The 12,692-nt window shown below is 33.1% G+C and overlaps 2 protein-coding genes across 2 annotated transcripts; one reads left to right on the top strand and one right to left on the bottom strand.

Moving 5' to 3' along the window:
- The first annotated feature begins 1,099 nt into the window (after positions 1-1,099).
- On the top strand, positions 1,100-5,277 carry LOC142624485 (alkaline/neutral invertase A, mitochondrial). The gene is made up of 6 exons (XM_075798059.1): positions 1,100-2,224; positions 2,905-3,070; positions 3,362-3,573; positions 3,837-4,330; positions 4,405-4,453; positions 4,588-5,277. Exons 1-6 carry the CDS (start codon positions 1,448-1,450, stop codon positions 4,921-4,923), a joined length of 2,034 nt encoding a protein of 677 aa, XP_075654174.1. The 5' UTR covers positions 1,100-1,447; the 3' UTR covers positions 4,924-5,277.
- Positions 5,278-5,820: 543 nt separating this feature from the next.
- Positions 5,821-11,193, bottom strand: LOC142624486 (gibberellin 2-beta-dioxygenase 2-like). Its single transcript, XM_075798060.1, has 3 exons — positions 10,589-11,193; positions 7,550-7,919; positions 5,821-6,314 (listed from the first exon to the last, which is right to left on the bottom strand). The coding sequence occupies exons 1-3, from the start codon at positions 10,966-10,968 to the stop codon at positions 6,063-6,065; spliced, it is 1,002 nt and encodes a 333-aa protein (XP_075654175.1). The 5' UTR covers positions 10,969-11,193; the 3' UTR covers positions 5,821-6,062.
- Between the last annotated feature and the right edge of the window lie 1,499 nt (positions 11,194-12,692).

Below are 12,692 nucleotides of genomic sequence, written 5' to 3'. Positions count from 1 at the left end.
AACAATGTAATTTTTTCCTCATATTGATGTAGTAGTAGCAAAAAGTACCCTAGACTATTTTGACCAAGATACATAAGGACTCTCTGAAGTTAACACCTTCTTAAATTTATTTAATAATTGACAATTGAACCATTAGTTTAATTTTACCCTAACACTAGAAAATTTTATTTTCTTGCATTGTTGTAATAGGACCACTAATATATTAATTAACTATTATGAAGTGTTTTATTGGGCCTTAATGTTGTTCTTGCTAAGGTTTAGCATTTATTTCTTGCTTGGATAGGCTAATCACTACACCGAAAGCCTTTGGGTATTATCTTAGAGCCCAAGAATAGCAATTTCCGTCTTAACAAGTGGTAAATAGCTCGCATGGCTTATTAATATCTTATATTATAAGATTACAATGATTTCATTAATTTTTATAATGTGTTTAAAAAAGAATGCAAAACCATTGATTTTTCTTTGCTAAGTTTTTTTAGATGTGTTTTAAATGTGAAAAATATTATTGTATTTGATGGTGAACTAAAAATTGAACTATCTTCAATTCGTTCATAGTGTCGTCCAAGTCCAAAAAGGATGTCACAGTATTCAAAAGGCATAACTAGTGTCTTTACAGCTTTTACTTTTTAAATCAAAGTAAGATAGAGTAACATGTCATTTTATGCAAAATACATCAATTTTTTTTTTCAATTTTAACATTTTACTCCATAAAAGTCAAAGGATACATGGTCAAAAAAATGGTGCCAACCTAGAATTTTTAATTCATTTCCATGGCCATGGGTTCTTTATCTTTTGATATATGTCCCTTCATTTTTAATACTTTAATGAATTTCTTGTGTTACTTTTTATGTTTTTATCTGAATAATTTTTTTTATATATAAATAATACCATACAAAAAAATAATTTTAGTAGAACTTAATGACAAATATTCAATTTCTGATGCATGCCTAATAATAAACCCACTACTACAAATTCATGATAAATTCAAAAGCTCTAAATGAAAGCCCATATCCGTAATTCTCTCCTCAACAATATCAAACACTTTACACGTGCAGGGACAGTAATGTAAAAACGAAGTCCACTTTTGAATTCACATTCAACGTCTTCCTAATTCCATCTCTTTTCTCTCCCCCAACGAACTTTCCCATTTCCGTTTATAAAATCTGGTTTGAACCTCCATTTTGAAATCTACTATTCTCACACACAAACAAACACCCACACGCAAAAAAAAAATCTCTCCCTCATTCAAACCGTTCGCTCCACCAACTGTAAGTAAAATATTTTCCAATCAAATTTCCATTTCCATTTCTCATAAGACTATTGTATATAACATATAGTTTTCATTTCACAGTCTCTGTTTTTCAAAATTTCAAAAAGATTAACGGAGCTGAAAATAAAACTGGACTAATATATAAAACCATTTAGTTTATTAAAATTCAAAAAAAAAATGAATTCCAGCAGTTGTATTGGAATTTCCACTATGAAACCCTATTGTAGAATTCTAATCAGCTACAATAGCTCCTCAATTTTCAGTAATTTTAACAATTTGTCGAAATCACAAACCAAACAATTCAATTCCCGTCGATTTCGTAGCTGTGGTTCTCAAATCACAGGGTACATAGGCGTAATCGAATCGAACCGTAGATGTTTTATTGTCTCCGGTTCGAATTGGGATCAGTCTAGGGTTTTCTTTAACCATGTTGATAAGATTTGGAGTAGCGGTAGGGGTAGGGGTAGGGGTAGTTTGGTAATTTCACATGTTGCTTCGGATCTAAGGAACCTCTCGACGACCACCTCGGTGGACTCAACAACTAATGTTGTTAACGAGAAGGGTTTCGAGAGGATTTACATTCAAGGTGGTTTGAATTTGAAGCCTCTGGTGATCGAGAAGGTCGAGGATGGTCATGGTTTGGTTCAGGAAGAAGAGTCTAATAGGGTAGGGTTGGATGGGTCGGGCGTAAGTATTGATGATGATTCGAAGGATTTGGGTGAGAGGAAGGTTTCGGAGATCGAGGAAGAGGCGTGGAGGTTGCTTCGAAATGCGGTTGTTAGTTATTGTGGGAATCCCGTGGGGACTGTCGCGGCTAATGATCCCGTGGACAAGCAACCGTTAAATTATGATCAGGTGTTTATTCGCGACTTTGTCCCGTCCGCGCTCGCGTTCTTGCTTAATGGAGAAGAGGAGATTGTGAAGAATTTTCTTCTTCACACATTGCAATTGCAGGTTTTTTTTTTTTATGATCTTAATCGTTTCATCTATTTGTTTTCGTGCACATTTTAATTGATAACGCTTGTTTTGTTGTTACTTTTTATATAAGTTCCATGGTAACTTGGGTGTTTATTTTTGTAAAGTGAATGGCTATAGTGTATAGAACTTTGGCATAACAGAGTAGGATAAAACTTAGGCACAGTTTTTAAGATACTTAGAGTGCATTTATATAAGTTGTTGGAAAACTTGTGTTTTAAGTTTAAAATGCTCTTTTAATCTCCCATAATGCTTAACCAAACTAATCCTTAATGTACAACAATTAAAAGAAATGTATCTAAGTTTGCCCCTAAGAGTGTATAATCATTAGCTTGGTTTGCTTAAGTTAGCTACTGATAAAGTATGTTAGAAAGTTTCTTGATATAATGCTAATTTGGTTTTGTAATATGGTTGATGGGTGGAATTTCGCCAAATGAGATAACATTTATGCTCATTGTTTGTGAGTATCAAAAAAGTTCCTTGCTTTTGACTAGGGAATTTGGTACTTTTGAAATACCATGCTGGAGTAGGGAAGCATAATGATGAGGTTGTTGATTGGGTTTTGGAAAATTAGCTTGTAATCATGTAGTCTATTGAGTGAGTATTGTCAATTTATAAAATTTCCTATTCTGATCCTTTGTTTTCTGCTTCATTATTAGAGCTGGGAGAAGACTGTAGATTGCTACAGTCCTGGGCAGGGGTTGATGCCAGCAAGCTTTAAAGTTAGAACTGTCCCTCTTGATGGAAACGAAGAAGCATTTGAGGATGTTTTGGATCCTGATTTTGGTGAATCAGCCATTGGTCGTGTTGCACCTGTTGATTCTGGTAAGATAATCATAGTTACTTCTGGTCACTATAGTAATTTTAAATTACTAGTTATTTTCCATTAAATATCACGGCATAAGCTTCAATTATAATTGCTTGGTTGCTGGCAATCTTGCTTTTTATTTGTTGATGCTTCGAATTTGAGTACTATTTATTTATTTCTTGTGTACAATCAGTGCCTAAGCTCAAAACCATATTATTCTCAACTCTTTGTGACATTACAAATCTCACATTAGTGTTGGCATAAGGGGAAAAAAAAGAGTTTGAAGTATTCATTTACCACTTTGATAGGATTGTGGTGGATTATTTTGTTGAGAGCATATGGGAAGATCACGGGCGACTATGCATTGCAAGAAAGAGTGGATGTCCAGACAGGAATAAGATTAATCCTCAATCTGTGTTTAGCTGATGGGTTTGACATGTTTCCCACTCTGTTAGTCACTGATGGTTCCTGTATGATTGATAGACGGATGGGTATTCATGGACACCCTCTTGAAATCCAAGTAAGTAGAGAAAGATGTTACTTCAAAATCTAATGTCTGTGCTTGGTATAAATCAGATTCCAGCTAAATTTTGGTGGACTATACTGTTCTATGTTTATTTTGTCACAGGCTGATTTCATTGGTGTCTGTAATATTGCAAATATGCTTGTTTTATTCATCTTTGATGTTCTCCCATTCCTTTTTTTCCTCACTGTTATTAGTGTTATTTCACACTTTTGCTCATCTCAAGGTTTACCATTTGCTCAAGAGAACTCATTTTGCAGGCACTATTCTACTCAGCTCTACGCTGTTCCCGGGAGATGCTTATTATCAATGATGGAACCAAGAATTTGGTGGCTGCTATCAATAATCGACTCAGTGCACTCTCCTTTCATATTAGAGAGTATTATTGGGTGGATATGAAGAAGATCAATGAGATTTATCGTTACAAGACTGAGGAATACTCTATGGATGCTACCAACAAGTTCAATATTTATCCAGATCAAATTCCTTCTTGGCTAGTAGATTGGTTTCCCGAGGAAGGTGGCTACCTCATTGGCAATCTGCAACCTGCTCATATGGATTTTAGGTTTTTCACACTTGGAAATCTGTGGGCCATTGTTTCATCTTTAGGTACTCCCCAACAGAATGATGGAATTCTGAATTTGATTGAGGCTAAATGGGATGATCTTGTGGCTCAAATGCCTCTTAAAATTTGTTATCCTGCTTTAGAATATGAGGAATGGCGTATCATCACTGGCAGTGACCCAAAGAATACGTGAGGCTCTTGAAGTTTGTTGTTTTTCTTATTGTCCCTATTGCACAAATCTGATTCTTTCTGTTTGCTTGCAGCCCCTGGTCATATCACAATGGTGGATCTTGGCCAACGCTGCTCTGGCAGGTAAGTTGATTGTTGTACAATTCGAGAGGTTCCATATATCTTCTTTGAACCAGGTCATGCTGTAAAAGTTGATTTGGGTATTGGCTTTATCAATGATCTGATTTGTCGAACATTCTATTACATGTTATTTTTAGTTCACATTGGCCTGCATTAAGATGGGGAGGCCAGAATTAGCACAGAAGGCAGTTTCTTTGGCAGAGAAGAGGCTTTCAGCTGATCAGTGGCCAGAATATTATGACACACGCAGTGGGAGATTCATAGGGAAGCAATCCCGGCTTTTCCAAACTTGGACTATTGCTGGTTTTCTAGCATCAAAGATGCTGTTGGAAAATCCGGAGAAGGCATCCTTCTTGTTCTGGGAGGAGGATTATGAGCTCCTTGAAACATGTGTTTGTGCACTTAACAAATCTGGTCGAAAGAAGTGTTCACGTTTTGCTGCAAGGTCCCAGATCTTGTCCAATGAGAAGTGAGCACCTTAACACCGTCTGTAGTATTTAATTGCAAAACAATAAAGCTAGGGTAGTGTGCTCTCAGCTAAAAACTCTGATCTCACGTGAAGGTGACTTCATTTAATTCAAGACTCTTAGTAGTACTTTCAGCACTAATCTTAGGTTGTGGTCCTGCTATTCTTCCACATCAAGCAATACTGTAAAAAATTGAATTTGTTGTCCCATTATTTGAACTAGGGACTTACTGATGTTGATGGCTCTATTTTTTGAGAGCTTCTTATTTGTTCTATGATCAACAGTTGCCTGTACACGAACTGCAGTTGTTATTTGGACAATGCTTAAAGACTTTAATGTACAATTCTTCATTTCCTTGCACACTACCGTTTTTGTTAAAATTACCAGCTCTTGCTTCTTTTCTATTGTTAATAAGCATGCTGATGCATTATTAAGAAACAGCTTTTTTGATAGTCAAGTGCGTGATCATAGACGTACGAGAAGTGCTTGATTATGTTTCACGATTGTAAAACTAGTTGTGTATAGAAAATCTAATAAGATCGTATTTGCTAGCCATTGAAGAACAAGGTCTTGTTGCCTAGTGAATTTCTAAATGATGTTAGTAGACCTAGAGGGAAAAGAGCGGTATATGTATTGAGGGGTGTCTCATGCATCATGCATCAGATAAATGAGTCACGTCTCTCATAGTTTGTGGGCTTCACATAGTTCTGGAATCCACAGTATGAGAGAGATATTTGATACATGAGATCATTATTGGTACTTTAGACAAGCTTGGTTTACCTATCTATAATGGACACATCCACTAACACAGAAGGGATAGGGCATTTTCCTTTGACGACTGAAATTACACTAACACTGAACCCCTTATAGTAGAACAATGCTACAAATCTCTTTTGCCATATCGAGATTAAAAGTCTATAATATATAGTTCCATAAGCAAAACTATGGGAAGCTTTGTATAGCCTTCAAGGGCAATCCTAACCCAGCCTGCTACAAATCTCTTTTCCCATTTCGAGATTAAAAGTCTATAATATATAGTTCCATAAGCAAAAAACCCCAACCCACCCTGCACAAAAAAGAAAAAGAGAAACTAAAAAAAAAAAACCCTTCATATCTTGGAGCTTGCAGTAAATTTAGGGAGCAACTCAGTCTTCTATGCATTTCCTGAAAAGCTCAAGACGACTATCCCCGAGGCGTAAAGAGTATGATGCTTTCTTGTATTCAGCCCAAGTGAAGGGCCTGTAGAGAGAGAGCCTGTTGGGTGTGACCAATTCTGGAGGTGCAATTATCCTTGTTTGCAGGGAAGGAGCCCCAAAAAAAGCCATTGACATTCTAGACTTGCACGAATTTGTTAGTGCCCTATGTCGAACGCTAACAAATCTTCCATTTGTCATAGCCTTCAGAAAGTATAGGAATAAATAAAAATTAACATCAGTGCACTATCTTCTTTAGGTAAAACGAGAAGATAATTTTTAAAAAAAATGTTTTAACAATTACTTCTAAGCCCTACCTCCTAAATATCTATGTGTTTGGAATTTGGATGGCCTTATTTTCATTTATTTATTTATGTTATATCCTGAAAAATGTAATTCTAAAAAAGTAAACTCATCCTAGCAATTACACAATTTTAAGATCTACTTTTCACCCACTTTTTCTACCAAGTAAATGTTATTTTGGAGAAGGTATTTTTTCTCCATTATGTATATTTATCTTTTTTCTCACAGCATGCTAACTCCACATTTGTGGAGAGTGTGTGTGTATATATATATATATATATTTTTTTTTTTGAAAGGAGTGTGTGTGTGTATATATATTAACGCATAAGGTAATTATTAATGGCTAATGTTTTATAAATTAGAAAGTAAAAACAACTTCAAAGAAAATAATGGCTAATGTTTTATAAATTAGAAAGTAAAAACAACTTCAAAGAAAATACTTTGATGAGTGTGTGTGTGTGTATATATATATATATATATATTTTGAAAGGAGTGTGTGTGTATATATATATATTAACGCATAAGGTAATTATTAATGGCTAATGTTTTATAAATTAGAAAGTAAAAACAACTTCAAAGAAAATACTTTGATGAGTATAGAAATGGGTTGTAAAACTAAATGGTTGCATACATGCATAGAGTTCCGAAAGACTTAGCAAAATATTTCATTTTCATAATATTGAAATTTGCAATGCCCTCTTTGGTTTATTAGTTAAAAGAATGCTCCTTTTGTTGGCAAGAGGTAATTTACCTAAAGCACTTGTGATGTTCTTTCTTTTCACTTCTGTGTATATTCTACTGATATTATTGGAAAAAAAGGAAACACCATAAATGGCAAACTGTCGTTACTGTCCAATGGACCAAGCCCTTTCAGTTCCATTTGTTCTCAAACATAGCTAGTAATGTTATTTACCCAATTGCCTGACTCTTTTCTTGTTGGGAACTGATATTTGGGCCCCTACATACCATCAAATCTTTAGCTAGCTGTGAAATTTTTGCAGTGATTCCCTGCAAATTCCGCCAGTTTCTGTGAACCTTATCTTCTAAAACTTGTTATGAATTTTTTTTTTTTTTTTTGTAATTCTGAAACATTTTATGATGATTACCATGACAAAGAGAGAAAAGGGAGTACCAACCTGTAACATGTCGCCCACGTTAACACAAAAAGCACTGGGGTCAGGTGTGACTGGGATCCACACCCCATCTTCTATAGAAATTTGGAGGCCACCCACATCGTTCGATCTAAGTAGGGTCAAGATCTGAGGGTCAGAATGCTCTCCAAATCCTACCTTATTTCTATTATCATGAGGGTGTGACGTGTCCATATCCTTACAGTCCACTTGTACAGGTGGATAGTGATTGAGCCTGAGGACTGAGTCACCATCAACGTCCCTGATCAACCTGCTGAAAACTGATGTGTCTGTGACCAATAGCCCCTCTGCCATTAGATCTAAAAGCTCACACCCCAAACCTCTAATTGCTTCAATATAATCACTCACAATAGAACTGTCATACAAAAAACACTACCATTGTTACACAAACGTGAACATCAACATGTAATCATTTTTTTAGACACGAATGGTTTAATACTTCGAAGCACTCAACACAAAGACAACCCCATAAAATATTTACAATCACCGACAAATTATATCAATAATTATGAAAAAAAAGGAGAAGATTTATACTCCTATTATAACACTGACTCTAGACACTAGACAGTTTGAGTGGCCAGTGCTATTTTTTTTTTTTTTTTCAATTTTCTATTTTAGCGTGCTTTTACTTTCTCTATTTTTGGGAGGGCTCACTATCCTTTTCAACTTTTCTGAAATTGATTTGATTGGGCCTGCTTGATGTATCTCTTTGACTTGTCATTCTGATAGTACTTTGTAATAGGCTGCAACTAGCTTTACTTTTCTTTTTCTTTTTTTTTTTGGTAAAAAGAATCATTAAATAAAACTAAGAAGGAAACAGAGAAGCAGGTGCTTTACTTTTCTTTTTTTCTTGTAATTTAACAATGAGAAGGCGTTCCCCCGTGCCAGTTGGGACATGCATGGAAGAGGAAAAAATGTTTCTGACATAGTATCCTGCCTTTTAGGAACAATGTATCTCGTAGTCCCATGTGACTTAGGGCCGTTTTATAAGTTTATAAAAATTCATGTGTGTTTTATTTATTTTAATAAAAATTTAGATGGTTCAATTTCACAAAAAAAAAAACTATATATTTTTACACTATTCATTTACATTGTAATTATAAAAGTTGTACACTTTCTCCTATAATGTCAAATAGTAGCCACATTTTTGTCTAGCTTTACATGACACTATTCATGTGAATAAACTAATCAATGCCTTTCACAGATATATATATATATATATATATATATATATATATATGTGTGTGTGTGTGTGTGTATAAATCTTATTTTATATTGGCTATAAGTTGGTTATAGATGTTAAAAAAAAAAGGTAAATATTTTAAGCTGATCAAAGGGACAATTTTTTAAGCATAATAAACTAATCAAATGCACAGATTAATTTCCATTACGTAGAAATATATATACATATATATATATATATATAAATTTTGGAGAGGATTATCTTAAGGAAATAGAACGAAAGAAAAGTCAAAATTTTTCATATAGTCCAACGAAAACAAATAACAAGCTTAGCAACTTAAATTATGCAATTATTTTGTATTTTCTCAGCTTGCATGCATGTCGTATTATTTCTCTTTGTACCTAGAGTTTGCCATTTCATAAGATCTTATTATTGATAGTAATAAACTTGATGTAAGTTCCTAAGATCTACCATAGTTTGTAAGGTCATTTCCATCATACTAGGACACAATTAAGATAGTGAGTAATCGTCTATCATAATAAACATTACAAGAGGACCAGAAAGTCTTGCTTTCTGAGGGTACTACAATGAAATGTTGTTATAGGATGCTACAATAATACCCCACCTCATAAATTTTCAATGTGAAGCACAAGGTCCTTTTAGATACATTATACATCACTGGAACAAGGAAATTGTAATGCCAGTCGGGCTAAAAAGATACAACTCATTCCCCACACTTTTTTCTTTTTGGTTTGTGTTTATTGGGCAACTACAACTCATTTCAAGATGGTTCCAAATTCCATGTCACACTATAAAAGTTACTGAAATGAACAAGTCACCTGGTATGCCAGCAAACTTTGTGATGCCCAATGGTCCAATGCAAAGAAAATATGATTGATATGCACACTTGTACAAAGTTTTATTCCATTTTGATTTGAACCCAATTTCTCTATCACTTATATTTTAACTCATCTAAACAAATTATATGATTATTAATTTAAGTGTATCAAAAAAAAAATTCCTCCAAACTCATTTGACCAATAATTCCATTGTACATAATTTTGTTAGTTATTTGGTCACTGCCCTTTCTTAGAAATGTGTTGTCCATAATCTGGCAGCCATGCATATATTATATACCACCTAAAACTTACAAGAAATTATGAATAACATGAAGTAATTATGTGGATTCTATTAACACAATTGGTAAAGTTCATTATAGTTAAATTAGAGGCTTATATTCAAATCCCACATCAACAAATATAAAAAAAAAACCATTATTTTCTTAAGTGGATGATAAAAGATAATTGTCATGGAAGTGATCTTTAGGTTTAAATCCTATCAAACGAAGGAAAGAAAAACAAATTTTTGGTCTTCATATTTTTGTCCTTTTTATAATTTGGTCCTCAAACTTTTACAACTTTTATTTAGTTCCTATATTTTTAAATTTGTTGTCATTTTAATCTTTGTTGTCATCTTATTTACGAAAACTTTATTTTTAACTAGCAATGTAATCTATTAGCTATGTAAACAATTTTTATGATATGATGTGGTTATGGATCAAAATGACAACAAATTTAAAAATATAAAGACCAAAATAAAAATAGTAAAAGTTTGAGGGCCAAATTAAAAATAGGTGCAAAATATAGAAACAAAAAATATGTTACAAAACATTGAGAAAGATACAAAGGCAAACCATGCAACCGTTTTTTTTTTTTTTTTTTTGATACCATTGCAAAGGGAAACAACACCCGAAATTAACAAGACTAAAGGTCAACCTTTTGTTCACCATGCAACCGTTGCAATGCATAAAAGAATGAATGAAAAAGATATTAATTAAATACCTGAATTTCGAAGGGTCATCGGATATGGTTTTGGATCTCTCAGCAATGGAGAGAGGATTAGTATTAAGTGTAAGATATTCAAGCTCTCCCATATCTCCATTTAAACCAATGGTCTTGCAGCCATAGCCAAAGGGATTAGCCGGGCCAGCTCGTAGCTTTTCAGGCACTGGTTTGGCGAAGAAACTAAGACCCTCATGTTCAAGTTTAGCTATAATGTGATTTGGGACACCATGGTTGATGACCTTAAAGAAACCAAATTTATCACATGCCTTAACAATGAGCTTTGACACCTCTGATCTCTGTGCCGAAAGGTCTATGATAGGAAGGTCGACAGCTCGAACTTTTTCGGTGCTAAGTGGGGTTGGAGAGGGCACCACCATATTAAAATTTGTTTGAATGAAGTACAGGAAAGAAGGAAAGAAAAAGAGAAGGGAAAGGAGAATAAAATAGTGAAAGAAGTTTGTGACTTTAATTTGCGTTGGTGATGAGTTGGTAATGATGGTTTTAGAAAGAGAGAGAGAGTATATTAATGAAGAGAGGTAAGGAGTGTGGGAGAAGTGAGAATGGGTATTTATGGTGGAGACCAGGAGTGAAAGTTGTGAAACATAGAGAATCTCCAAGAACAGGAAATAAAATACAGATGGGGCTACCATGAGGTCGAGCTCATGGTTATTTTTGTCAGTAGGTCTTATTCATAATAATAATAATATATATATATATATATTAAATAAATTAAGAAACAGAAAAAGTTATAATACAAAATTCTTTTGTATCTTAAAAAAATTTAAATTCTATTTTGTTTACAATACTAATTAAACTGGGTAAAATACAACCGTCTGTCAAAGGAGAAATTTTAAGCTTGACCAAATACACGTTTAGTCGGACATTTTAAAATGAAATATTAGTTTTATTACATGTGTTATGCATGCATGATGCATTCAAAGGAATTTTTTTTATGCATAAGCATCTTTTCATATTTATTCTCTGTTAATTTTTTTTTATAAAATTTTAAACTGTGGTGTCTACTTCTGTGAATTTTGCACTTTCTCATCAAACCAAATACACGTTTAGTGGGACATGTTAAATGACATATTAGTTTTTTTTTTTTTTGATAAGATGACATATTAGTTTTATTGCATGTGTTATGCATGCATGATGCATTCAAAGGAATTTATTTTTATGCATAAGCATCTTTTCATATTTATTCTCTGTTTTTTTTTTATAGAATTTTAAATTATGGTGTTTACTTCTATTAATTTTGCACTTTTTCATCAGACTAAGACGCAAATCAGTTTTTGGTATACACATGGATTGAATCTTAAATCTCTTAATAATTCAGACTACATGTATTTTTTTATTTAAATACTAAGTAGTGCAAAAAGTGGCTAATATAAAGAATCTGTTTTATATTCTAAAAAGGCCCAAAATTTTAGATTTTTGAAATACAATATTTTCTTGATTTAATATTATTTTTTAAAATTTTTTACAATTTATTATGATTGGTGTATGAAGATGCATGCTTTATAACAATATAAAAGTGGACAATAAAAAATCACTTATTGTTGGTTGAGAAATGATTTTGATAATTTGCCCCCTTGTCCTCGCCATTGGTTAGCATTAGTGAGGCACAAGCTATTTGATAGTAAGAAAGAGACTTGACTTCAATTAGACAATTACTTCATTGGAGCTTTATAATATATATATATATATATATATATATATATATATATATATATATATATATATATGCGCATGAAGGTAGAAATTGGTATGGTTTATATAATCTTAATTTTTTGATGCATTCTCTAAAGGTGGGTAATATTTATCTAGTCTAATAATAATGAGTAATTTTTAGCTATTCTCGAAGTATAAAGAATAGTACTCTCTCCTCTTACATTCATAGTGAAATTTACTTATTAAATTTATGGTTGTGTATATCACGAATGTAAAAGGAAGAAGCACAATTTCTCCGTACTCTAAGAGTACCTAGAATTTTCCAATAATAATATTTCATTTAAATTGATTTTTGGTTTAAATCCTTATAAAACAATTTCTATATTAATCTCTCTTTTTTTTCCAATATGCTAGTTCATATTCTTGTCAA

Source organism: Castanea sativa, chromosome 2, assembly GCF_040712315.1.
Source record: "Castanea sativa cultivar Marrone di Chiusa Pesio chromosome 2, ASM4071231v1".
NCBI classification, from domain to species: domain Eukaryota; kingdom Viridiplantae; phylum Streptophyta; class Magnoliopsida; order Fagales; family Fagaceae; genus Castanea; species Castanea sativa.
The sequence above is the reverse complement of the archived record's forward strand: the minus strand, read 5'-3'. Positions and strand labels throughout refer to the sequence as shown.

Excerpts from the sequence above, each read along its gene's own strand:
- LOC142624485 (XM_075798059.1), top strand. The coding sequence starts at position 1,448 with ATGAATTCCAGCAGTTGTATTGGAATTTCCACTATGAAACCCTATTGT. Across the intron at positions 3,071-3,361 it reads TGTTGCACCTGTTGATTCTG|GATTGTGGTGGATTATTTTG; the intron begins GTAAGATAATCA and ends CCACTTTGATAG. Across the intron at positions 4,454-4,587 it reads GGCCAACGCTGCTCTGGCAG|TTCACATTGGCCTGCATTAA; the intron begins GTAAGTTGATTG and ends TGTTATTTTTAG.
- LOC142624486 (XM_075798060.1), bottom strand. The coding sequence starts at position 10,968 with ATGGTGGTGCCCTCTCCAACCCCACTTAGCACCGAAAAAGTTCGAGCT. Across the intron at positions 7,920-10,588 it reads GATGACCCTTCGAAATTCAG|TTCTATTGTGAGTGATTATA; the intron begins GTATTTAATTAA and ends TTTGTATGACAG. Across the intron at positions 6,315-7,549 it reads ACGTGGGCGACATGTTACAG|GCTATGACAAATGGAAGATT; the intron begins GTTGGTACTCCC and ends TACTTTCTGAAG.